The sequence below is a fragment of the Capricornis sumatraensis genome, chromosome 14, assembly GCF_032405125.1.
Source record: "Capricornis sumatraensis isolate serow.1 chromosome 14, serow.2, whole genome shotgun sequence".
Taxonomy (NCBI): Eukaryota; Metazoa; Chordata; class Mammalia; order Artiodactyla; family Bovidae; genus Capricornis; species Capricornis sumatraensis.
In genome coordinates, this window is record NC_091082.1 from 26,699,778 (window position 1) to 26,721,607 (window position 21,830).

General features: G+C 37.6%; 1 protein-coding gene across 1 annotated transcript in view; it reads right to left on the reverse strand.

Moving 5' to 3' along the window:
- USH2A (usherin) overlaps positions 1-21,830 on the reverse strand; it is a 930,103-nt gene that overhangs the window by 265,434 nt on the left and 642,839 nt on the right. Inside the window, exons 44-46 of the mRNA XM_068986285.1 lie at positions 10,978-11,187; positions 9,458-9,660; positions 5,000-5,112 (exon numbers count right to left, since the gene is read on the reverse strand). Of these exons, the coding sequence (XP_068842386.1) occupies positions 5,000-5,112; positions 9,458-9,660; positions 10,978-11,187 (526 nt within the window). The remainder of the gene's footprint in view (positions 1-4,999; positions 5,113-9,457; positions 9,661-10,977; positions 11,188-21,830) is intronic.

The following is a 21,830-nucleotide window of genomic DNA, read 5'->3' on the forward strand; positions in this document are numbered from 1 at the left end:
GGTTTTCCCTAAAAAATGTTAGAAAATGCACTGATCATAGCAAACACCCTCTTCCAACAACACAAGAGAAGACTCTACACATGGACATCACCAGATGGTCGACACCAAAATCAGATTGATTATATTCTTTGCAGCCAAAGATGGAGAAGCTCTATACAGTCAACAAAAACAAGACCAGGAGCTGACTGTGGCTCAGATCATGAGCTCCTTATTGTCAAATTCAGACTTAAATTGAAGAAAGTAGGGTAAACCACTAGACCATTCAGGCTACTGTCTACAGGGTCGCAAATATTTGGACATGACCAAAGTGAGCCTGCACGCATAGATACAAGACATTTTTTGGCCTGTGGCAGCTCTGCCCCAGTGAGAGTTGAGCATGAAGGTGGCACAGCTGCTAGGCTTTTAGGGATCCTGGCAATGCTAATTGTGCAGGGATATGGACTGCCTCCACCACAGGAGTTATGGCCCTATCAGTCTTTTCTTGAGCCTCTTGTAGCTGGAGATCAGAAGGCCTCTTTGGCCAGACTTTCTCCATAGCTCCTCCCATTCAGGCACTTAGAAGGCTCCCTTTCCTGGGGTCCTTCTCTGTTGTTCGCCACTTCAGTCACATAGAGGTGCCCCCCTGGCTGGGGTCCTATTCTATCTATCTGGATGTCAGGCACTTGAAGAGGCAGCCTGGAGGGGGGTCCTACTCTGTAGTTCAGTACATCAGGCATTTGATGGGCCAGGCTTTCTATTGTTCAGCCGCCAATGCTGGTGTGTGGGGAAAGAGAGGCTATGGTGATGGCTCCACCCCCTCGCATGACTCCACAGTATCTTGCCTGGCTTCCATGGCTGCCTGGCTTTCCTCCACAGGCATTTCCCACCACAATCTCCTCCCTCACATCCTTTCAACCCATCTCTCCGCAGTCAACAGCAGCCCTTGCCCTGGGATTGCTCCACAATCCCTAAACTGCAGCTCCCAGCTGCTGCGCCTTCTAGTGGACCCGCATCCCTGACCCGGGAATGTATGGCTGTGGCAAGGACTGTCTGATTCTCATTCCATTTAGGCTTCCACAGATCAGCTGTTTCACTCTCAGCCTTAAATGTTTCTCCCCTGACTCAGACAATTGCCCCAATATGGGGATCGGACCCCTGCTTCAGTTCCCCCACCCACTGAGGGCAGGGCCAGTCCTACTAACTCTCCTGTTTTTCCCCCTAGTTCCTTCATCCTGCTGAGTTTTGCATGGTTCTATATATTCTTTTCCACTGGTCAGGTACTCCTGTCTACTCTCAGCTGGTATTCTGCATGCACTTCTGTGTCTGAAGATGTATTCCTGATGTATCCTTGGAGAGAGAGATACTCCACATCCACCTACTCCTCTGCCACCTTATTCTCTCCCTGGAAGCTTTTTGAATGCAATTTTTTAACCTGGTATTTTGAAATTTCCAGATGATATCCCCTTATATGGTTATGATTCAGTCATTTTCCTGGTATTTATAACACCTTGGAATCTACTTACTGGTATCTTGATTTGGGAATCTTTTCTTGTCATCTTTATTTTCTTCCCCTTTTTCCTCTGTTCTCTCTTTCTGGAACTCTTATTATCCAAATCGTTGATTTCCTGAATTTTAAGATTTTTCTTAATTTCTTTTTTAGTAATATATTTGATTTTTATTTCACTTTCAGAGACTTTAAACTTTCTTCTAAAGCTTTAATTCAGTTAATTAAAAATTAAGACTTTTAATTTCCATGAGATATCCCTCCCCAAAGTCCTGCTTTACTTTGATTTTTTTCCGAGTAGGATTTTTATTTTAGTGCTGTTTTATAGATAGAGGATGTCTTTTTATCCCTCTGAGGTTGTTATGTATTTTTTTTCCTCATCCTGCATAGTCTCTATGTCTATTGAATTATTTCACTGTTTTAAGTTTGTTTCTTTTAACCTTCGAGATAAAAAAGGTGACAAGAAGATTTATATATGAGTGGGGCTTGTTGATTGATGAAATTCCCTACTGTGTGACCAGTTGGCAAGTTATCTTTTCTATTAGGGGATCCTGATCTGCTAGTTTATGGAGTATTTTATCTGGAGTCACTCAGACTGTTTCAGAGAAGAATGCCGTTCTGTATGGAAACATTTATGACTGGATATTTGTTTGTAAAACCAGAGCTGGGGAAAGCAGCTAAGGTGCCATCATTCTAATTGTAGTCTACAGTTTATCATGATGTTTACCTTTGCCCTTCATTCCAGATTTCCACTGTGCCTGAAAGTGAAAGTGAAGTCGTTCAGTCACGTCTGACTCTTTGCGATCCCATGGACTGTAGCCTACAACCCTCCTCCGTCCATGGGATTTTCCAGGCAAGAGTACTGGAGTGGGTTGCCATTCCCTTCTCCACTGTGCCTAGTAGCCCTAATTCCTAAATAACCCTGTTCAGTTTCTTGAGAAAAAAACTTCTGATCTCCTGTTGGTGGAATATGCCACAAGGAGAAACAGAAATCAACACTTTGATGAATAATATAGAGGTAGGGGACCTGAATTCTGTAGTGGCTAATTTTGTGTTAACTTGACTGGGCCACAGAGTTGAGGACATCTGGTCAAAAATGATTTCTAAGTGTGTCTGCAGGGTTGTTTTTGATGAGGGAGGCATTTGAATCTGTGGCTCAGTAAAGCAGATTGCTCTTCACAGTGTAGCTGGGCTCCACCCTCAACCCTCCAGTCAGCTGAAGGGCTGAGTAGAAAAAAAAGTTGAAGGAAGGGAGAATTCCTCCTCTCTGATTGACTACTTGATCTAATCAATCTTCTCTCACTCTTGGATTTAGACCAAGATTTATACCATTAGCTCCTCTAATTCTCAAAACTTTGGACATGGACTGGGACTAGACTCCAAGGTTTCCTAAGTTTTCATGTTTGGTTTTGTTTCCCTGGAGAACCCTGAATAATTACAGGTCCCAATCACTCTTTTTTTTCTTTTTTTTTTTTTTTAAGACTTTAAGCTAATCCCACGATTTCAGCTTTGAACTTTATCCCATCTTGCCCTTATTCACAATCCTGCAAGTCTGTTAAGTGCTCAGACACTGAGGTTCTCTGCAGAGCAAGTTAGTTTGTTTTGTGTTGTTATCTCTTTCTGCCAACTACCACTTTGGCAATGCCTCTCCCAAGGCAAATTTTGCTTTCATAATTGTCTTAAAATCTATCTTCTCTTGTTCTCATCTGCTTTGTCATTTTTCTTGTTTTTAAAAAATAAATAAGCCCTTTTAATTGTTTTTGGCACCAATTTAATATATTTGGGGAGAAGCAATCTTTAAACCCAACTAAAAATATTTTTTTTCTATTATCATCCACAAGAATCTTCTTAAAGATATCTTAGAGACAGAGTCTCAAATGGATATTTGCTCAGTTTCTGAAAAACCTTACATATTTTTAGCTACATATAAATATGTAATCTAAGACATATTCCCTTATGCCATTCACCTAGGCTTGAGTCATGGGGATGCTAACAGACAAGAAATTTGACAACATCCACCTACCTACTTATACTTCTTCCTTGAGTACTCAAATGTCACATCTTTCATGATGTCTTCACTGATAATTATGGGCAGAGTTGAGGTTTTTTTTTTTAATGCACTTCTTGCACATTATAAACTTTTATTATAGTGTTTTTCACTCTGTTCTATAAATGTTTGTTTAGGGCAACATCTCCCACAGTTGACTGGAACTGTGAAAATTTAGAGCCTTTATATTACCTTTACCTCTTATATTATTATACCCACAAGTATGTTTGCTGAAAAAATAAATAAAGGTCTCTGGTGTCCCTTAAACTTGACCATTTTCCCCTGAAAAGGTAGGCAATCATGTGGATAGATGAGAAAAATCTGTTGAGGGAATTATCAATTAATTAACATATCCCACATGAGTTGTAGGAGGGCATGGCAAGCCACTCCAGTATTCTTGCTTGGAGAATCCCATGGAGAGAGGAGCCTGGAGGGCTACAGTCCATAGGTCACCGAGTAGGACACCAATGAAATGACTTATCGTGCATGCACCCCACATTAGACAGATATCATCATGAGTTTGATAGAAGATATACTCAAGAAGAAAGGACTATTTTGCCCTGAACATCTAAGAATTCAATTATTTGAGTTTTTGTAATTATTTCAATCACTGGTTCTCCAAATCAGTATAGATTATTTTTGAAATGACTTTAAAAAGACCTATAATTTTCAATATGTCATAAAGGAATCCTTCAGAATTGAAATATTTTATAACATGTTGATTATTTCAGTCAGTGTGCATGTGTGTATATGGGATGTAATTGTGTGTGAGGGCGAATGTGTGTGTAGATTAAAGGTGATTCATTTGGTTAGGGCAAAAATATGATGTGGGAATACTCAGATTTCTTTCTTTGCCCTTGATTTGACACAGAGAGGTGAAAATTTCACATTACTTTTGACTTGGAAACCTTGATGTTACATCTTTTTTCTCTTAAATTGCTAAATTTTGAATTGAAAGAGGATCACTTTCAAACTGTGGTTATTTCTCAGCAACAAAAGACTACACAAAAATCAAGGGATTCCATGAAGAATCTGATACAATTGTAAAGGTTATCCAATAATTTATCTCCCCTAATTATTTTACAGCTATTTCTAGCTTTAGGAAAAATCTGATATACCTGTCTAACTTTTTTTCAAAGAGATTAAGTTAGGAGGTAGTCATTCTAATTAAAATTGTATTATTTGCCTCACAAAAGACTTTACTGAAGGACAACTTTTCCATGCACTCCAACATTTTTCACAGATTACTAAGTAAAAGGAAGTGAAGTTGGACAATCAGAAAAATCAAAGCTTAAATGTTAGGGGATGTGTCCACTGAGGATCAATACCTAATAATATAAAAAATTTGATTTACACACACATTTATAGTAATCTACTAAATCAGATTGTCATGGCAGGAATGATAGCTTTGATTTTTATTTTAATTGCTTATGGTCAGTTCTTTAGATTAATTGATAAAGAATTGGTACCTTGAAGTGATGCCATGAATTGTGGGAGTCGGTATATCACTTGGAGTATCTTCCACAGTGGTGATTTGGGTTCTGTTGCTTTTTACACAGGCATATTTTGTGCAGACTTCAACCTGCAAATGTTAGTTTAGAAAAAATAATTGTAACTACTTTCAAAATACAGACCACTGATGGACGGAAACCCACCCACTCTCATTTCACAGGTGCTTCTTATAGTTCTCTATGGCATCTTGGGATTTTACTAAGTCTTAATTTTTTATGTTGAGTCCAATGGAACAAACTCAAAATAGTGTCTGGAAATGAGCCTGGGACAATTGACACAGTGATTCAAATGGCAATGTTTAGTTTCTAGTTCTAACTGTTCAGAAACAGACAGACATATTCATCTTTTTGGAGCACAAGTAAAGAAAAAGGGAAGATGCTTAATTCACAGTTGGCAAGCATAATATGTTATCACTGCATACTACCCTCTGGGTCTATAACCAAGTAGGGTAATGATATTTTCTGGAAGCCTTGACACTTGACAACAAATAGCCTCAATGCTAATCTCTAATGGAAGAAAAATGAGGTCTAGGGAAGACTTCCAATATGGCTGAGCTATTTTATACCCATTTGTTCCAGCTGCAATTGTATTTCTACCTTAATCACAGGAGAAACTCATCACTCACCCTTTAATTCTGCTACCTAACCTGAATAAAAACCAAGGAGGCTGGAATAACTAAAGATTAGAAATTGAGTTCATCAAGCATTAGTAACACAAATATAACATATTCAACAAGAGCAAGGGAGAGACAATGAACGTGTAAGAGATTGCTTGTGGACCATCCATAAAGTAACACCCTTCTCCTCTCCATTAAAGGTTAAACCAAAGAGGAACTGCACTTTTACCAATGATAATTTACTTTCTGTATCTAATACAAAAATGGAGGATATTACATACTGATGAATCTTAAACACTAATACTGAACTTTAGAGCAAAGCAGTTCTCTGAATTTCCATGGGCATTTGAGGAAAGAAAAATGTGGTATTTGCTGCATATATAAGTTATGTTTTGTTCATGGGGCATCTAATTGGAAGTTGAGGCATATTTTTATAATGCTGTTGAGTGATTTATTTATGCCTTATAGTATTCTGAGCTAACATTAAGTCATGTCCAGTAAATTCCAAATAACTTACAAGTAGATGAATATACTTGCTGTAATAGTATTAATGACAATAAAACTTCACACATATTGGGAACTATCTGACTACATGATGCATAGTGAGGTAACTCAAAATCAGCTCAACTGAACTTCTTATGTGCCAAATATTAGGATCTGTACTTGAACAAATAATTTAATGAATCCTCACAACTCTGTTTTCAGAAGTTTGCAAGTAGAGGAAAGGTCAGAGAATGCAAGGAATATGATCAAGCTGATAAGATATGAAATTATTTGATTCAGGCTTTACTGTACCCTAATTGCTTTATTATCTAAATAATAAGCACATCTTTAAGTTATAAACTACTTAGGTCTATTCAAATGATTCTCTAGAAAGCTTTTACTCTGATTTTAGAGAAATGTGTCAATACTTTTTCACTTTGTTACTAATGTAGTATTCCAAGTCTCCATCATTGGGGCATATTTCTGGTGTTACAGCTATGTTGTATAACATGGTGATGAAACACAAATATACAGCTTTACATATTAATACTAAAGAGAAAAAATTTAAGAAAAATTTGAATGAGCAGTCCCTTTAGAAGATGATTCATTAAAATGCAGAATGATTCATTAAAAAACAGATGTTGTGGTGCATCTACATGTCTGCTTTAAAATCAATGGCTATTTTATAGAGGGGGTTAGTAAAGAGAATCTTAGTTTTAAAGTATTAGGCCTATCAGTTAAGTGCACATTTTAAATGGAGACCAATTATCTTTGATATCATAAATAAAAATCTTTGAAATTTGATAAAAATAAAATTTCCAGTAATGCAATAACTATTTCAAGTACAGTATTTATGGACTTGGAGGAGGGTCACAAAAATATACTTACAGTTATTAAGAATATCTTAGTCACCAATCGCAAAATTTAAGTATTAGATTCTAATTTGGTCTTTTGTCTCCTCATCTGTTTCCTTGTATCAGATCAAAATACACTCTCGTCAGGCCATTAGTGGGCGTCCCTGATAGCTCAGTTGGTAAAGAATCTGTCTGCAATGCAGGAGACCCCAGTTCGATCCCTGGGTTGGGAAGATCCTCTGGAGAAGGGAAAGGGTACCCTCCAGTATTCTAGCCTAGAGAGTCCCATGGACTGTATAATACATGGGGTCACAAAGAGTCAGGTACAACTGAGGAACTTTCACTTCTCTTCACTTCAGGCCATTAGTAACTCAAACAAACAGATGTGAGTGAAGCCTGTCAGAGTGGAACATGCCTGGAATGCTTACACACCCACTCCTGCTTCATGGTCAGAAGGCTGGCGCTGGATATGCATGCACAGAATCCAGTGATCTCACCACAATCACCCCCTCCACCTGTGTATACCTCCATCCCAGATACATTCTGAGTCCTGATAAAGCAAATGAATATGCTGCCTTTCGAGGACTCAGCTGGCTTTTTCCACCAGGGCCCCAAAGAGGAAAATACAGTAAATCTTTCATAACCTTCTAGGTTAACTTGTCCATCAAGCTGCATTTCTAAGTATTTTGAATGTGATTTTTATTTTATAATGTGATCAATGATCTACACCTCCACACAGATTCCCTCTGAGTCATCAAGAGAAACAGCAGTTCACTGATCTCTGCTAAGATACACTCAGGTGGGTAGACAGAAATCATGGAATGTACTAAAAAAATTAGCAAAGTACCTTTCTTCTTTTACTAAATATCTTTATATGTCATTTTCTTAGGACACCAAGCCTAGTAGTGGGAGAGGTTAATGTATTGGTTGTAACTAGATGATTACAAATGTTTCACTTTCAAATGTGGGGGGAACAGGGGTGGGGAAATGTTCACTTAATGAACAGAGCCAATGAAAAGTTTTCTGTGGTCAAATAAAAACTTCATGCTTAATATCTTCTGAAAATTATTTTCAAAGTTATTATAAATTTTGGGCTTCCCTAACAGCTCAGTTGGTAAAGAATCCGCCTGCAATGCAGGAGACCCCAGTTCGATCCCTGGGTTGGGAAGATCCCCTGGAGAAGGGATAGGCTACCTACTTCAGTACTCTGGCCTGGAGAATTCCATGGACTGTAAAGTCAGTGGGGTCACCAAGAGTCAGACTAGCATGCATGCATGCATGCTAAGTCGCTTCAGGGGTGTCCCACTATTTTCGACCCTATGGACTGTAGCCCATCAGACTCCTCTGTCCATGAGATTCTCTAGGCAAGAACACTGGAGTGGGTTGCCATGCCATTCTCCAGGGAATCTTCCCAACCCAGGGACTGAACCTGTGTTTCTTATGTCTCCTGCATTGGCGGCCAAGTTTTTTACCATTAGTATCCCTGGGAAGCCCAAGAAGTGCACAGTTTATTCAAAAATTTACTAAATGGCAACCCTTCTCTATAAACTTTGAGCTTCTGAAACATTGTTTTTATCATTAATTTTTGCGTTTAGCCTTACTATCTTTTATATTCTCCTGCTCTAACACAATTCCCAATTTCTTGAGGATAAGTTTCTTGTTTTATATGCCTTGGTGTCCTTTATATTTTTTCTATTTTTAAGATCAGTAGATCTCAAAGAGACTTAGGAGTTCACTCTTAAATGGTCAATGGACTCTCCAAAACTGCGTGTTAACTTTTGTCCTATAAATATATACACACTTTCCTAGGAGAGTGTACACTGACTTCATTAGATCCTCAAAGAGGACCAAATGCAAAAAATTTAAATATAATTGTTTTCATACAGGTGAGGGTCATTGAACATTTGTTGAAGGATGAACAGATTTTTTGTTCACGCTTTAATGAAATTTTTAAATATTTTTATCTGCCACATATTCATTATTTTTGTTGTTGCATCCAGAATTACAGAATTCTAGAGGTTAATAGAATGTTTTAAATCACTGAGTTCTTTGCTCTTACAAAAGAGACAATAGCTTCCCTAAAGCAATTAAATTTAGTAAATTGTGAAATTGGAGTAGAAGGAATGTCTCTCTAATCATAGGCTAACTCTGATTCTGATGTCAGTAAAAGAACCAGGACAAAGGCAAGCTGCTTGGCAAGACTGATTGCAAACACATGAGCTGCTTCATTTTGCCAGTGAAAATACCATCACCATCCTCACCATCACTTTCCACATTACTGTTCTCTCCTCTCCAATGACTCCTGTGTTTGCCCACAACAATCGACTTCCCTCTTTTCTCTCTTCTTCCCCACCAAATAAATAATCTGTAACCAAGGTGGAAGGCGTTCACTAAGAGACATAACCCAGCAAGTTTTATTTAACACACCCATAAGCTTAACCATTGGAAAACAACGTTCTAACCTGGATGTCATAGACAGTGAAGGGAGACAGCTCTCTCAGAATGAAAGACCCAGGCACATTTATTCCAGTCTTGTAGAGCTGATTATTTACATAGACGGAATATTCAGTGACAACACCATTTGGGTTTGAAGGAGCTGTCCAGATGACATGTACAGCTGTACTGTTGATGATGACAACCTCTGGAGGAAGCATGCCCTGAGGCTCTAGAATTAAAGGAAGAAACTGAATAAACTCCAGCTGTCTCTGAAAAAGCACTTGTTAAACTAAATGCCGATTAGTATTTAGGTCGAGCAAAGGGTTTGCTGCTTATCTGCTTTTCTCTGATGAAGTTATCACAGTCTGTAGTCCTCTGTAAATTGGCTTATTATACTCTCAGTTAGAAACCGTAAGAATTGGTGGTAAAATGCTTTATACCACCATCATAGTGCTAATCTTCAATACTATGTGACCAGTGGGATATGATGATAAATTATTCACCCATCTGCGCCACTAACACATATCTATTATTTGTCTCTTTTCCCATCTCTTCACTCCATACCTCCCAGGGAAAAAGAAAAGAAAATCTGCTCCTTAAGCAGAAAATAAAACTCAAATACATCGCGGCTGGTGGAATGTGAAAAATCATTTGATGTTACTAGCTTGTAACTCAAGCAATATGAAGCAATAATGCAATATTGTCATTATGTAAATGATTTTGAATGTTGATTACCATAGGTAATGATGAAATCTAACATGAGGAAAAAAAATCTTGCTTGGCGTTAAATTACACAATTATTCAAGCATGTCAGAAATAACTATGCGAAGACCTATTTTTATCATAAGAGCCCATCCTAACTAGTTGAAAAATTGTCCTTGTGATCCATTCTATTTTATAAACAAAAGGTGTCGACCTTTGGCACCACGAAGGGAAATGGGTTCCACACTTAAAGTGCTCTGCTAATGACCTGGAACGCTTGCTTGGGAGGTAATGATATTATAATGTTTATAATGAGACTTTATAAAGCCAAAAAGATTAGAAAGACCATTCCAAACACATTTCAGACTCACAAGTTGCTTCCCTCGCTTCCTCCCCCTTGCTAACTGGCTTAGAAATGAGTCAAAGGCAATTTTTCTCAGTGGCTGAACTTCCACCTACCATTTCTGGTGACTCAGGGAGGGCCCTCCCTGTACTTGGCTGTCGTTGTGAAAAGCATCCTGCTTCTGAAAGCAATTCTTAAAAAAATGTTTCTAAATGTCACCATGTATTGATGTGAATTCAGCTCCCAACTAAGCACACACTGAAAAGAACAGGAACAAACTGGGCTAGTACCCAGTGATTGGAGCCTTGCAGCTGTCTCTGTGGGACCACTTATTGATCTGCCACTTGACGACAGCCAGCACTTAAGCATTTTAGCTCCAACCCCCTTCCCTCCAACACCGGAAATTTTATAATGGAAGGATGACTGATCTCAACCTCAGCGAGAATCAATCAATTTCCTTCGCATCTCTGAAGCCGAGTTTCCCTTGAAATCCGCACTCACCCCCATCGCAAGTGGTTGCATGGAGCACTTCACTGTTTATGCTGGCGACTCCGTTGAAAACAGATATGAAAATCCGATACTCTGTGTTTGGATTTAAGTGGCCAATGACGTGAGAGTTTACATCTGGGAGGATTTTTCGAGATTCATTGGAGGTAGCAGAACTCCAAAAAAGTGTATAATACTCAACATCACCTTGTAGGTCTTGAAAAGCTGTTAACAATAAACACAGAACACTGTAAGTGTAGCCGATATAAAAGGGCCCAGGGGGGAAAGACAGAGAATACACTCTATCATTAGCTATTCCTAGAATGAGAAAAGCAGAAAGCTTACAGAACTTCCCTTAGAAAAGTGCTGGGTTTTATTATTATTTTTAACAAAGCTGTTTCTCTCCATATCTCATAATTAATTGCATAGAATCTTAACTTCACAGGAAAAGAAACTTTTAAATTTCCTTTAAATATTCTAATTATGCTACTTATAAGTATTCAACTAATCTTCAAAACTTTGATTAACACTTGAAAAAATAAATTAATGCAGTACAGGGCAAAAAAAAAAAAACCCAAAAAACTCGGTGTTCATAAGTAATGATTCTAGAGAAGAAATCTATGCTAATATACATGAGGGCATGTCCTGACACATATGCTAAAACTTGAGGATTTTTAAAATTACTAACAAAATCTGCTGATAGATATCTGGAAGATTGCATAGACAGCTACCCTATTATGTGCACTGTTGATGTACCAGAGTAATGTAGTATGCTCTCCTTAAGGATCCTAGGATGATATCTGAATTTTGATCAAAGCTCTCATCATTTTCTCCTAGTTCATGTATCTGTGTGATGTAAACAAGCTCTTTCAAAGTCCTTTCAAAGTCCAGTCTATTGTTTTCTTTTTTCCTTTCCACACAATTTCTCCATTCTTGCACTAAGTTCTGCTTTTTGTGATTTTCCTATCATGATGCTTTGAAAAGAAGATACAGAACATCCCATACCTATATTTTCTTAGCTAGGAAGCAATTACTGCTCTGCTTACATTAACATTGCTTTTGAAGATGTGAAGAAGGATGTATCACCTTGATTTGTATCAGCATTACAAAGGTGGAGTTTTGTATGTGAAAGCTCCTGAAATTGTATGTAAAAGCTTGTATTAAAATTGTTCCACAAAATTAAGCCAGGATGGGGAGAAAAAGGTGGCATTTCTCTTTATGGTTATTGAAGTACAATGTCTCAGGTATATGAGATCCTGGGGTATGGCCATGGAAAGGAATATGGTTTGGGGGATTGTATGACTTTCTTTTAGGAATCATTGTTCATTAAGATCCTGGGAGTCTTACAAAAAAACTGAATGTTGATTTGATTTTTTGTTTTATTTTCTGAATGCACTACTGCTTTGACCTAATATCCAGCAATACTTAGAAAGGTCTGGTATATCAGTATAGTTGAAAGAATTTATAGTAAGCAATCTTTAGTAACTACTTTGGAAAACTCTGGGAATCGAGATATTTCTTTTCTCTGCTGTCACAAATGTCAGCACCTTTAATAATGAGCTCATTATTATGCATTTTCAGGAATTGGCTATTTATGTCTCTCAATATTTTTCCAAATAATAACATTCCTCAAGTGTAGCAAAGCATCTGGGTTCTGTGAGAGTAAAAGTTCCTTCTATCATTAGAATTATTTTCTGCTGCCGTGCAGTACTGCTGCTGCTGCTGCTGCTACGTTGCTTCACTCGTGTCCAACTCTGTGCAACCCCATAGACGGCAGCCTACCAGGCTCCGCCGCCCCTGGGATTCTCCAGGCAAGAACATTGGAGTGGGTTGCCATTTCCTTCTCCAATGCATGAAAGTGAAAAGTGAAAGTGAAGTCGTTCAGTCGTGTCCGACTCTTCACGACCCCATGGATGGCAGCCCACCAGGCTCCTCCGTCCATGGGATTTGCCAGGCAAGAGTACTGGACTGGGGTGCCATTGACATATAGTACTATTCCTCATTAATTTATGGCAGCAAAGATATGAAAGAAATTGTGCTAGATTTTAAGTTCATCTTGTATTTTAGTTTGCTACACGAGCAGGCTGTTTAGAAATTCAAGTCCTAAAGATATAATATTAAGGAAGTACTTTCAAATTCTACTTAAAAATATAAATGGATCTTTAATCACAGTTACTAAATGTGCCTGAAATCTCTTCTGTCAAATTCCAATGAATGAACTGTGTATATACATTGAAAATATTGGGACTAGCACAGTAAGTTCAAGATGAGTGAGGATCGTATATCAATATGTGGATGAAATGCCATTAAATGCTCATTCTTAGTCATGTGCCATATGTCAATTCCTTGAAATAGAACAAAATCTGTTGTCCCAAAGTAAAGAGGAAAAGATGGGATTCAGTTCCACTAGTTATATCTTACTGCATGAGATAGAGGCTCTTCTAACCAGAAGCAGGCAGCATCTCCAGACAATAATGCCAGATTTCTGTACCACCCTGCTTCTCACCAACATCTGCTTCAGCTTGCCACTCTCTCCCTTCATTGACATTACAGTGCAGAGGCCAAAACACAGAATACTAGTAGAAACACATTAAACAGATTAAATGATCTTCATATTCCTAGTTGTTTTATGAAAAGTTCTGGGAGCGGTACATGCACAGAAGTGTCCTTTTACATTGTTCAAACAAGGTTTTCAAATGTCAGTGGGCTCTTTCTAAGACAGCAAACCATCTTAGAGACAGAAGATACATCTTCAGTTCTACAGGCCACTGCAAAATTCAAGGTTGCTGACCTTGAGTCTACTCTGAGAGTGGAACACCGTTAGAATTGAAATAACTGGGATGAGAAGTTTCCCAGCAAATCCCACCCTCCCTGAGGACTGATAAAAATTGGACCTGAATGTATTTCTCCTTTTTAAAAGAGAAAAACATGAGTTACAAGGCTTCTTTATGTAATAGCATAAGTGAAACATTCTCTAGAGCCTTAAAAGGAGAATTTGTTTTTCATATACTACTTCTATGTGAATCATTGGAAGTGTTATAAAACATTTGCATGGTGTTCTTAAAAATAACAAAAGGGACATGCCTTTGTGAAAAAGATGCTTTAGGAAACAGGTACCTGTAATTATGAAAAGACAGATGTGAAAACAGAGATATTAAATGACCTTCTTAAAGAGGAAAGGAAAGCAAGAAAACCTAAAAACCTTGTCAGAATTAAAATCTGCACTGAAAGCAGAAAAAAATACTGAGTTAAAAATGCACAATAGGAAAAAATAAAAAGAAAATGAGTAAGAAGAAGACAATGAAAGTCAAAATTTATAGATATTGATAAGAGAATAAAAAATATAATTGACTTGAAAAATAAATGGGATAATCATGGATCTAAAATATCCTATAAAACATGACACAAAATGAAGCTTTATATCCAGAAATTGAATAATTAATATACAGTATTAGTGAAAATAATGGCAACATATCCAAAGACATACAGAAACTTATGACATTTTGAAAATCAACTAAATCTAAAAGACAGTCTGCAAAGGAGAAAAAGAATCAGGCAACTTTCAGACTTATCCTCTGAAATATTAAATATAGAAGACAATGGAAAAATTTCAAGAAGTTCTGAGGTAAAACATTTTGATCCAAGAATTTCATACACATCTAAGTCATTATATTTATGTGCAAATGTGACAGAAAGGTTTTCTTATGTAGGTAAAAATTAAGAGAATGTGCAAAGATAGCAGAAACATGTTCTTATTTAAGCAAAAATCAGGTGGCATATAATGGTAAAGAATTTGAATGCAAGAGACTGAGGAGAATTGGGTTCAGTTCCTGGGTTGGGAAGATCCCCTGGTGAAGGAAATGGCAACCCACTCTAGTATTCTGGTCTGGAAAATTCTGTGGACAGAGGAGCCTGGCAGACTACAGTCCAAGGAGTCACAAAGAGTCAGACACAACTGACCATATGAGTACTAAGAGAACATGTAGCTCATTTATTTATTTAACTGCAATTATAAAAATTTTCCAACAATGTTATCTAAAAGACAAAGAGATGAAGCAAGCTCCAGAACTTAAGATTGGAGAAGTTTAAGAATTGATGATACATATCAAAACTAGAGAAACTAATTATGTTAAAATGATTATATAATAATTTATACACCAAACATTGAAAGCAGCAGGTGAGAAGGGCAAGGAAAGTAAGAGTACACAACTTGATCAAACATAAAATACAAAGACTCAGAAAAGCAGAGAAAGACATCACTAACCAATATTAGTAGCAATGAAACTTGAAAGATCACTACAGAAGATAAAAGTTGTGGTGAAGATCCAGAACATTCACTAACACCCATGTAATTCTGTTCTTGTCAGAGAGGGAGACTACCCATCTGACAGTAGTTTTTCTGGGCTTCTTGCATCTGAGTGGAGTCATGTGACAAGTTTGCGCCATTTCTGACCCGAGGTATTAAGGACCAGTTGACCGTCTCTGATTGTCTCTGATTTTCCCAGCAAGAGAAGGACTTCAAGGAACATGGGAATGTGGATGTCCTGAACGGAAAGAGCCAAGGTCTTAAGTGACCCAGGATGAGTCTAGAAAGAGATGAGGAAAATTGTTCTCGTGTGAATCCTAGGAAACAAGACAGAAAATATAGATGTAATTATGGGATGGAGGATTTGAAACCTGTTGTTTCACTGGAACTTCTCGAGTTTGAAGTGTTTTTGTGACCACCAGGTTTACTTTTAAATTAAAGTGTGAATGTTTGAACTAGAGTTATACATGCTATTTGGACTTAAGCTATGAATACTAATTGTATTTGAAGCAACAGGATTGAATGAGGGAGGGTTTCCTATGAGATTACATTAAATATGTGTACACTGGCAAATATTTCTCAGGTATTCTAATCCTGTTCTGGGTAATCCATATTTTATAGACCACAGGAATTTATGAGTAGGTATTGCTTTACTATAGCACATCAGGTCAATCTCAAGTGAGCTGGAAAAAGAAGGTTATAAGCCATGGATACAATATTTGTTACTAAATGCCACTTTTTCAAATAATTTAAAACAGGCCGGTGGAAAGTCCTCTTGCAAAAGGATTATACTCTGTACATGCTGTTGGATTATTTTTGTGTTGTGTGAGCTCATGTGCTCATTCGCTCAGTTGTGTCTGACTGTTTGCAACCCCATGGATTGTAGCCCTCCTGGTTCCTCTGTCCATGACACTTTCCAGGCAAGAATACTGGAGTGGGTTGCCATTTCCTATTCCAGGGGCTCTTCCTGACCCAGGAACTAAATCCATGTCTCTTGCATACCATTGCACCACCTGGGAAGCCTTGTTGGATTAGTTTTAGAGATTGTTATCAATATCAATTATGTCCTTTAGATCTTTATCAGCTAGATTAGGGGTCAGCAAACTCAGGATTTTACCATGAGTGAAAATCTGTCCTCTTGGCCAAACCTGCCCTGCCACTTCTTTGTATATAACCTGTAAGTTAAGAATGGCTTTTATACTTTTAAATTGTTGGGGAAAAAAATCAAAATAATACTTTTTCACTACATGGGAAAATTATGTGAAAATGAAATCTCACTGTTCACAATAAATTTTTATTGGAACACAGGCATACTTGTTGAAGAGTTCTGTATTGCTGTTTTCATGCTACAATGACAAAGTTGAGTAGTTGTGACAGAGAATGTATATTGCCTGCAAAACCTGAAGGGTTTACTGTCTGGCATTTTACAAAAAAGTTTGTGGCCCTAATCTCCAGCAATTAGAGTAATCCAGTCCACTCAAAGGATCTCCACTTTTGTCTAGGATGGAATTTCTCAGTCATTTCTCATTAGTAGGCTCAATGGTAGGTAACTTTGCCTCAGTGTAAAAATCTGGAATGACCTTACTAAGGCTATTTTATAATAGAAATGTTTATCTTGCTATAGATTCTTAGAGTCCAGATTCCCAAGTTCTATGGTAAAGAGTTCTGTGTCATTAACTTAGTACTTCTTGGAAAACTTGATATTATCACTTCTTGAGAATTTTTTTTTACTCTGGCTGAGGGTAAAAGTGCTCACATGAAGAAGTGGGAAAATTCTCCAGAGCTACATCCAAGTCAGGCTCCTTATCTTCCCCAGCAAGATATCTAGATGCCTTCTATCTAGTTTATGCAACTAAAATAAATACCTGTATTTGCAACCCTCCTTGCCCCCAGGTCCTTCAGTCTCTCATTATGTTCCAGCTCCTTTCAATAATCTGCCAGGGAATATTGTATTTAAAGGAAATGTATATGAAATGTGTTAATTATTCATCATTCTATATTTGGCAATGGAAAAAGGACAGCACATTCCTGCTTGGGAAGTGAACTAATATGGGAAAACAGGAATGCAGTTAGTTACCTAAGCTTCTGTCATCAAGGAGCCCTTAAATAAAGAGATTTAAATGAAATAAATATTAACTTATATCTCACACAATAACCTCAATGTAGGTGAATCAGATTGTGCTCCATGTGGTCATTCAAGAACCTGGGTTCTTTCTCTTATATGGATCTCTAAAGGTGTTGGCCATGCCCGCAGAGTTTAAACAGAGAACACTGCTGTGCCTATGGTCTAGTCCAGAGAGAAGAAGAAGACCGAACAATAGGCACATCCTTGGTGTCTCGTAATTATGACCCTAAAAGACACACATCATTTCTTTGCATATTCTATTGACATGAACACAGTCACATGGATACAACTAACTGCAAAGGAGGCTGGTATATGCAGTCTCTAAAAAATAGCAGTAACATAAATGCTTGACAGGAGGCAGAGAAATTGGTCACTCATTCATTGCATTGTTGTAGGAGTGTGCAGCAGTACAGCCACTCTGGGAAACAGTTTGGCAGAATGTTAACAAAACTACCCTAGACTTACCATTCAGTCCAGCAATTGAATATTTGGGCATTTATCCCAGAGAAATAAAAACATGCTTACACACATACATATGCACACACACGCACAAGTTGTTTGTTTTGAATAAAGGACTCTAAATGACTAGCATAAAACAAAACAAAACCCAAAAAAGACCCACCCCACAAAAAAAAATACAGAAACAAATAAAAGAAATGGCTTCCCATTAAAAAAATAAAATAAAACTGCTGCTGAAAGCACTGTGAACATTTGAGAGATAGAATAATACTTTATACCAATATTAAATGATTAGTAAGTGCTGAACATATATTATTTCATTTTTGTCATAATACTTTAAGACAGTTATTATGATCCTCCTATTCTGAATTAGGAAACTAGGATATAGTGAAGTTAAGTGACTTGTTTTAGGTCATAGTGCTAGAAAATAGTGCAACTGGGACTCAAGCTTACGTTTTCCTAATCCCAAAACCTGATTTTAAAAATCATTTCTCCATGGCTTCATAGAATTTTGCCATTTTTCTAGTTAGGAGGATTGGCAGTAGTGGAAGAGATGTAGTTACCAACAGGAGAGTTATTAGAGAGTAAAAAATACTCATGAGGAATTTGAGAAAGTCTTTAGCTAGAGGATGAGGACAAGAGTAGTTGGTGATACAGGAGGGAGCATTTGAGTTAGGAGGGGTCATTCATGGACCCACTAACACAGAGAAACAGACTAGGATGGCACTGACAGTGAGTCATTATTGAGATGGACTTCTAGATGACCACATCAGTAATAGGTAAGGGAAGCAGGTCAGGTTACAGCAGGTACACGCATAAATAAGAGGGAAGCCCATGGACAGACAAATCCAGTCTCTTTGTTTTGGTCTCTGGACCAGTGGTAAAGGAAGCAGAGGGACAAGGTGAGCCAACAATGGTGGGTGCTTTTAAAAGAGGTGAGATTTGGGATGATTTGTATGTATTAAAACCTGAACAGGATAAGTTCAGAGTCAAACATCTAACTTCAAAATCTGATGGTTTCTGATTAAGAGATCAAGATGAGGCATATGCTTTCTGTGTGGATTTAAACTTTTTACATAGTGATGCCTTCAACTTTACAAATCTTCCAGAGTTCAGTGAGACAATGTAAGGCAGGAATTATTTCATTGATCCCTGCATTCCCAGTGCCTGGGACAAAAATGTCAAGGATAAATACTCATGAAAGGAAGAAGGAAAGGAAAGAGAGGGTGGAAACTAAAAGAGAAAAAAGGAAAGAGGGAAGGAAAAGAGAAAGAGGAGAAGTGGACAAAAAAAGATTATATTGAGTTGGTCAAAAAGTTCATTTGGGTTTGTCTGTCACATCTTATGGAAAAATCTGAACAAACTTCTTGGCCAACCCAATGTGAAACACAGCATGAATGTCTGAAGGTTGAAGGGAGCTCTTGACAGATGGACAAGTGGACAGTATTTGGATGATTTTTTTCATTTCCTCTTATTTCAATACCTTCCTCGCTCACCACCTCCAGTATTTTCTTGCTCTTTTCTGCCCGTCAATGACCTTATTAGTGAGGAGATCTCAGAAGAGGTGCTGCCTTTCGACCCTTTTCCCCAGTGGGCATTTTTCGCCATTTATTTTAGAGTGAGCAGTCAAAATGGGAAGGATCTCACTAAATCACTCTTGACAAAGTGCTAATAACCATTAAGGTCACATGCAGGAGAAATAGCCGAAAATGGGATGCTTAAGTTGGAGAAGTGCTACTGACTAACTATAATTTGGGGTAAGTCACCAAGGTGCAGTTGCTAACTCCTGGGGCTGTATGAATAACTTAAGTGATGTTTTGTATCTATAAAAATGTGAACTTTCTCCAGTGAAATCATTTATTTTCATCATATTTCATTTAGGTTGAACTATTTTCTTTTATATAGAAAGTAGGGACAAGAACCACATCTTTCCCTAGGGACCAGGGAGATAGGGGCTGCAGCCTGTAGAAGGGGGAAGCCAATGTCAGGGGATATTCTCCCTTCAACAATGTGGGAAGAGTTTCAATCAATTACTGGGTTTTACAAATCAATTCCAAAATTATCATCTTTATGTGAAAGCTTCTAATTGCTAAATGTTGGCAAAATATTATTTTATTTTTCATATACTGGCAGCAAGACAATGTGTGGAGGATGGGGAAGTAAATATGGCCCATGTGCTACCAGTTTGTAATATTTGCCCTAAAAAATTAACTGAACAGATGCAGGATGCATTTTCCTCACATGATCTCACATAGTGATGTAAACGTTTAAAGTGGGCACTTTTAAAACTTTAATAACTTATCCCCATTAATCTGTGATTGGTAAAAATTTACCAGAGATATTTTACTTGGAAAATGGTGTGTCCATGTGGAGGGTCATAATTAAGAGAAAATATACTTTTAAAATGCATTTTATGGTTTTTATTAAATAAATATAAGTGTATTCATGACTTTCAACTTATAGTTTTATTCCTTTTAGCATGTTAGACAAGGTGCCATTTTATCCCACAAATCAAGAAAACAATTGAAATTAAAATTGCACCAACGAGGTGGCCCTTTCACAGCCGAGAGACTTGTTAATTTACTTAGGATAGCCAGTTGCAAGAAGAAAGAAAATGATAATGCAACACGCTTTCACAGAGCTGACCCTCTTCTGAGAGTTAACCTTTGTACTCACAAATAGTTATCTGAAAAATTTCTAAGGTATGAATGGAAATAACAGCAGATTGCATTACCTACATCCCGAAGGTCAGAGGTTCAGATTACCAAGGTAATGAAACTTCAGTGAGCTGCTTCAGATCTATTAGGTGTGTCAGTTTTTATAAGCATGCTTACTTCAGGCATGCAATTATAACATAGAGGAACTATATTGGTGGAAATTCAGTCACTGGATCTCAACAGAAGTATTCAAATGTCAGATGCGGGGAGGGCATCCACCTTTCCGAGTAGGCTTTTAAGATGAATTCAGGTATCGAGGGTGAAATAGAAAGGAGATGAGTGAAAATACATTATACATAAAAATCCATCTCCATATAAAAACTTTTGTATCTTTTCCTAGAAGTGTCTCAGCATCAATTAACTTATACTCTTCCATGTAAATGGCTTAAGAGATCCCAACAGAGGTGACACAGATCATTAGAAATCTGCAACCTTATAAATCCCTAGTAAATAGTTTTTTATAAAAATGGATTATTTAGTAGCAATGTAGATCAACATAACCAATGCTAATCTTAATTTACAATTAATGTCACCTAACACTGATTTTAATCCATAACTGATATAACAGGGGCAAATTCACTCAAGGTTTTCTAAATAAAATAGGAAGCATTTCTTTTAGGCTATATCAAAATCAAAATCAGAAGGTTACAACTGCCCAACCAGGAGTCATTTTTCGACTTTTTATATACTAGCAGATGATTATCCTATTAGATACAGTTTACTTTCATAAAACACATATTTTAATAGGGATTTCCAAGTCAGATATTTCTTAATATTTGGTAGTATCCTAGCAAGTTCTGATTAACTATTTGCCAGATCAAAAGTGATACTTCTAAGAAGGATTGTAATATATAGTGCCATGATATATTCAGTCTTGTTTTTTTTCTGATTGTGACATTTGTTGTTCAGTTGCTAAGCTGTGTCTGACTCTTTGCGACCCCATGAACTGCAGTACTCCGTTCGCCAGGCTTTCCTGTCCTTCACCATCTTCTGGAGTTTGCTGCAACTTATGCCCATTGAGTCAGTGATGCCGTCCAACCATGGATCACTAAAAATTAACAGATTAGCTGGTAAATGCTACTCTACTGACCAACCATATCTGAAATTTCAATTATGTGGTTTCTAAAGATGCAGGTGGAGAAGGCAATGGACCTGACTCCATGACTCTTACTTGGAAAATCCCATGGATGGAGGAGCCTGGTGGGCTGCAGTCCATGGGGTCTCTAAGAGTTGGACACAACTGAGCGACTTCACTTTCACT